The 6218-nt window shown below is 40.5% G+C and overlaps 1 protein-coding gene across 1 annotated transcript in view; it reads left to right on the forward strand.

Annotated features, from left to right (window-relative positions):
- Positions 1–5133, forward strand: part of LOC104506276 (protocadherin-15-like) — a gene marked incomplete at its 3' end in the record, with an annotated part of 35028 nt that extends 29895 nt beyond the window's left edge. Inside the window, exons 4-5 of the mRNA XM_010147175.1 lie at positions 416–576; positions 4978–5133. Of these exons, the coding sequence (XP_010145477.1) occupies positions 416–576; positions 4978–5133 (317 nt within the window). The remainder of the gene's footprint in view (positions 1–415; positions 577–4977) is intronic.
- Positions 5134–6218: the final 1085 nt, after the last annotated feature.

Raw genomic sequence — 6218 nt, forward strand, 5'->3', positions numbered from 1 at the left:
CCCCCCCCCCCCCCCCCATCACCTTGATGTGTCACTCTCTTGCTGTAGAAAATATATTCTGTTTTGGGTTGTTATTTCAGTGCTTACATTTGTTTGAGGTGAGATTGGGTGATGATTGCGCAATAGGAGGAAAATCTCATGATGTTAAATCGATAGCTGTATATGAAGGGTCCCATCGTCAATTTATTGTGCGTTGCAAGTGCTTCTTCTGCTATTGTCTGAAATGGCTCCAGTGTCAGAGGCGTTTTTTCATTGCAGATAATAAGGTTCAGACTTTTTAAGCATCGCTCAAAGCATAAAATACCAGAAACCTTAGTTAGAAACCAGTATTTTTAGTGCTGTGGTTGTTATGAAAATACATAAAAATGTAGATGCACATATAAATTTCTCCCTCATGTGTTTATTGGTTTTGCAGGCACTATCCTGGTTGACAATATGCTGATCAAAGGGACAGCGGGAGGGCCGGACCCCACCATCGAACTCTCCTTAAAGGACAACGTGGATTACTGGGTGATCCTTGATCCCATCAGCCAGAGGTTATACCTAAATAGCACTGGCCGAATTCTGGACAGAGATGTACGTTTGGGGCTGGTGTTTGTTTATTTCCTTTTCTCCCTGTAGCCGTTAATTTCTAAATCCGTGTATGCTCATAAACTCAAGACCTGCTAGAATAGCTGCATCTATCTTTTTTTCCCCTGGATGGATGTGGACAGAGTAAATTTGATTCCTTATTAGGACTTAATGGGAGCATGCAGAAACTTGACTGTGTGTACAGTTGTTGTATGTGGCTGAACACAGCAGCAAAGACCAAACAAATAGACGTCTGGGTTGGCAGCAATATATACTGAGCCAAACTCGACCTGTTTACTGACTTAAAAAGATTGTTATTCCAGTTTGCTGCTTTTGTCTGGAAGAAGTGCTCCTCCCCTCATGTCCTGTGACTCAATAAAAGCCTTATTAAAAGTCAGTGTAGCTGTGTACATTGACTTACAGGATGTGAGAGAGAGCAAAGGAGTTGTGAATATTACAGTTCACTTACAAACCTTGACATATTCAGTTGAGAATGTGCTAGTTTAGATTCTTTTTGGAAGGCAGCCTAAAATGCGTGTGGTATGCTCATTTCTAATAGCATCAAAGAAATACTGTTAGGCTAAGTTTTTTAATACAAAGATTAAAAGCACAAAATGTAGGAGTGTTTTTCATCTATGCTAATTTCATTGAAGAGAGACACTTTAGAAATTGAGACTTTTCTCATGGTGTTCTAGCATTGCTGCAGTTCGTCAGAATCTGAAAGGAAAATTGACTCAAAAGCAGCTGTAATCAACATGGAAAGGGTGCTTTACAGATCAGGAGTCCTCCTTGGAGTGTGTGAAAGTTTGTTTTGTATCAGCTTGATTGATTAATTTGTCTTCTCCCTGTGTTTTGAGATATATTCCTAAGTACTAGAAACAACATGCAAATTTTTCTTCATTTCCATTTTTAGTTTCAAAGTGCTAATTGAATTCAGCTGTTCTCAGTTTAGTTTTAATTCACAAACTGTTTTCATGTGTGAAGCAAAGGTAAGCAGCACAAAACAGGGCAGAAGGGACAGGGTGGCGTAAGACTTCTCCGTGCGTCACCAAAGAGTCGTCATTTCCTCAAGTGCCAAACGGCCGGCAGACAGGCCAGCTGTTGGAGCCTCTTTGGCTTCTCAGTTTCATGTGAAGTCAGAGCAGGAAGCAAGAAGCCCCTAAGGGAAGGTGAGCCTTAAGAACCAGTGTGAGAAAGGCAGGGTCAATTATTCATCAGCCCGTGCAGATCTGCGTAGCCATGTGGCATTAGGAAACAAAATTATTTCCTCTTAGATCAGTGCTAATTCTTTTTTCAGTGCCTCTTTTGGTGACACTTTTCTCTCTGCAGGATCACGCATCTGAGCTGCTTTACCTGAACCTAACTAGGTGCTTTACCAAAACAACCTTGTCAAATAACTTGATTTCCCATATTAGTAACGGTCTATCTAAACTCACAGATACTTTACATTATTACCAATGCATATGGACCCTTTGCAGTGATATTCTTGGCAACAGGTAGACTCGGGTCTCAAGGGAACAAGTGGAGGGTGTTACATTTTCTTAATTATACATAGGTAATATTGGCGTTTTTACATTGGTGTCTAAGGGGCTATTTTCTCATTTTTTTGCTATGAATTCTAACTTATTATCCCTAGAACTCTAGTGCTGCATAAAATTAATCATTTGCATTTGTTTACGTTTGCTGGGGTATGAAAGGAAAACATGAGATGTAAGGCAGTTGGGGCTTTGGGCGTGAGCCCCGCTGTAGATGTCTTCTGTGGCGTTGATGAATCACTGTAAGTCACAAGCCAAAGAAAATGAAAACAACCTACAAAACCCCCGCTGACTGAGTAAAAATGTGATATTCATGTCATGGGCTTGATGAATTATGCCTCATACCTTAAGTCTGTTTCCAGCCTTTGGAATCAGAGCTATACTATCCCCTAAAATACAAATAAGTTCAAGGGGGTGCGAGTTCCTTTTTTCTTTTTCTTAAACAAAAAAATAAACTATAGTTCTTATCTTTCAACTTAAATCCACATGAAACACTGTAGTACCAATAGAATTTGGGAATATTAAGTAGAACCTTAAAGTTCAGGTTTTTATTACGGAGCAGAAATGGTATCTCTGATCCACAAATGGCACATACGTGATTGCGTTCAATATACCTGGATACTCCTCCCCTTTTTCTCTCCGATGTGCCCACTTGTCAACTCCCTGCTGATTCAGTTAGCCTGATCCTGTTCTTTTTTATTACTTTTCTTGAAAGAAAATCTTACTAGAGTCCACTGATTGATTTTACTAAGAGTGACAGTATGTTTTACGAACAACATCAGCTGAAAGTTCCAGACTCTTCTTTGAAATCTTTAAGTACTGGGGAAGGATGAATAGTGATAAATCAGAACTGGAGGGGAAAGGAACAGCTAAAAGGTATTGGGATAGGTTGTCCCCAGTACCATCAACAATTTGTTACATTGTGCCCTTATGTATTTACATTAAATGTCTATAAATGCCCAGAGTGAGTGTTGGTTTACAGACCTGATTTCAAATCTAAGCACCGCCCCAGCAGAAATCGTACGTATGCAACTCACACTGGTCCGGAGCTCTGTCTGTTTTACCAAAGGTGACAAACTGGTTTTTCCCTGTTCTTGTGAAAAAGACCAAACCCAGAACATCATGTATTTACATATCCATCATTACAACTGATTATGCTTTTCTTGGGCATTGCTAATAAATCTAACTCAGCAGCGTTTGAAGTGTACTGAAGGTGACCTAAAAATTCTTGGATCTTTTGCAAAGAATGCCAGCTTGAAAAATAAACAGAGATGGTAATGTTAGAGGCTTAATTTAAGTTACAGATGATATTTGGTATGCTCCTACCTGTGTTAGAAGTGCCACTGATGAAAGTATAACCACACCATCACTGGCTGCAGAGTTTTACAGCCAAGAGAATGGACTTTTAACTAAGAATCATGCTGTACTTTATTGTGGGGAAAGTTGAGGGTAAATATGTAGGGAAGAATATGTACTTCAACTTCTCAACATCACCATGAAGCCGCCTACTTTCCCCAAGTCCACCAACTCTTTAAAAACTGATTAGTGACAAAGGCTGGGGGTTAAAGAAAGCCATATGGTTCTAAAATCCATTACAGCAAAAATGAAAAAAAAAAAACCCCTGTCAAAGAAATTGTAGTATTTGGAATGAGAGAAAGCTTAATTTTGTAGATATATAATTGGGTATAATTCTACAGTCTCAGAGTCTCAGTACAAAAGCCTATTTGCATTCACTGAAGAGAATAGCGTGACATAGACATCTTTAAATTCTATTTATGAGTCTTCTGTTTCTTGAAAAATTTGAGCTTAAGAAATACAGAATTTTTTCATTTTGTCCCTTCCCATGCTTGCTCACTCTGCTGAGTGTTAGATCCGGTAGTTTACCTGCCAGATGCATGTAAATGGGCACTTGCCGTGGCGGGGATATTGTGAGCAGAAGTCACGCTGGAATTCTGTATTTCCACAGCAGTCTCTTTCAATTTCCATTTCAACCAAAGGTGCCTGTTCCTTTATTTCCTTAGAATTGTTTTATTAACTCAGGTAAGTAGTAGTAGCCTTCCCAGCTTAAATTTCTTCATGCATTCATCAAGTTTGGGCATTATTTTTATTTGAATATTATGATGTTCACTGGAGTACAACCAACTGGACTCTGGATTGTCTGCACTTAAAGGTGACCAAGTTGTTTCTAAATTACTTGGTAAATGTAAGTGGTAGCGTATTGAATTTATTTCTAACTTGACCTTTCAATTCCAATATTAATAAACCAAAGGTTAAAATGTGTGACATTTTCTAGCTACCTTTCAATAATCACGAGATGTACCAAAGATGTGTGGGTTTTTTATGTTCTCAAGGGAAGTGTGAAGGGCTAATCGTGCTGGGGATTGTTATTTATGTCTTAGCACATCCAGCAGGCAAAGCTCAGTCTACAGCTTTGAGACATAGAATCACAGACTGGTTTGGGTTGGAAGGGACCTTAAAGGTCATCTAGTTCCAACGCCCCTGCCATGGGCAGGGACACCTTCCACTAGACCAGGTTGCTCCAAGCCTCATCCAGCCTGGCCTTGGACACTCCCAGGGATGGGGCATCCACAGCTTCTCTGGGCAACCTGTCCCAGTGCTCCCACCCTCTGCAGGGAGAACTTCTTCCTGATATCCAATCTAAACTAGAAGTAGGTCTACTTAAAATATGACTAACATGGGTTGTAGCCAGGACACTCTCAGAGAAGCGTTTTAATCCAGACACAGAGCCTTAAACAAAGACAGGCAGGCTGGTGGGCTGTCAGCGAACCTGAGCAGTTTTAACATCAGTGGGCAGCGTAGCTGTCAGCTCAGATTTTGACCATGTCTTACACAAATGTGTTTTCACTTCCAGCCCCCGATGTCCATTCAGTCCATTGTGGTGCAAGTCCAGTGTGTTAACAGGAAGGTTGGTACCATTATCAACCACGAAGTACGGATTGTGGTGAGAGACAGGAACGATAACTCGCCTCAGTTCCAGCAGCAGCGATACTACGTGGCAGTAAACGAGGTCAGAACGTCTTACATTTTTTTCCTCTCACTTTTGTGTGGTATCATTGCTTTCAGTTCTTTCACTTCTCATTTGAAAACCTTGTAAATTCCATTGTCTTAAATTCCCTTCCATTTGTGCCTCTTTGGAAAAACACCGCGCAGTCAGTATACTTTTCAGCACGTCAGCTGCTCTTCCTTTTCCCTGACGGCAAGCGCACTTTTCATCAGGATACTTGTAGTATCGCAGGAGGCACAAGAATCTCAAGCTGCCTCTCGGTGAGAAAGGCATTGATGTCCGTTAAATTTCCAGAATGTTTTACTTCATGATGTGGTTGTACCAACAAAGCTGGAAGTAAAATGAAAGTATTTATGAAAAACAGATGGAAGCCAAATAGTTCAAAAGGTTTTATTAGCAATATTGAAGCTTGGCAAACTGCACTTTTGGTTTACTGTTGTTTCTCCTTATTAAATGGTGGCTGTGAATGGGGTTCTTCTGATTTACCTTTTTATGGAGTAGGGAACTGTGGATTGGATTTCTCCTTATTACTTCAAAGAAAACTGTCATTTCTTTCTTGAGCTGGTACAACTTTATTTCACTTTGCAGTTAAGTTTCTTTATTCTGTTAGGGACTGAAAAATCTGCTAATAACCAGTACCAAGCATCAGTGTTTTCAGTAAGTTAGTAACCTGGGGCTTTAGTGATGGGAAGCAGGAAGTGGGAATGTCCAGACTGCAGTTAAGAGGAGAATGGTAAGATGAGTCTTTCTGCAGGTAAAGGTTGGAAGAGTTCTGCTTTCATTTAAGAAAATAAAGCTGTTAAATAAGTAGCGTGTGTCCCTGTTGGGGTTTGGGTGGGTTTCGTTTCTGTGTAAGAGCATGACTGCTTTCATGTTGTTTGAGTTTCGTTGGATTGATTTGCTGTTTCAGAAGAACTTTCATAGTTTTGTGTGTTTGGGCGATGCAGCTTTTCAGTGTGTCTGCATGTTGTTGGGTTCACCGCGTGGCTGCGTGTAGTCCTGTGCAGGAGATCTCACGGGTCCCAGGAAAGGGGAGCGGGGAGAGCTGGTTGATGAGTTTAGGCCTAATTAAGCCAAAAGTAAGGAGG

Source organism: Eurypyga helias, unplaced genomic scaffold (genome assembly GCF_000690775.1).
Source record: "Eurypyga helias isolate BGI_N326 unplaced genomic scaffold, ASM69077v1 scaffold12912, whole genome shotgun sequence".
Classification (NCBI taxonomy): domain Eukaryota; kingdom Metazoa; phylum Chordata; class Aves; order Eurypygiformes; family Eurypygidae; genus Eurypyga; species Eurypyga helias.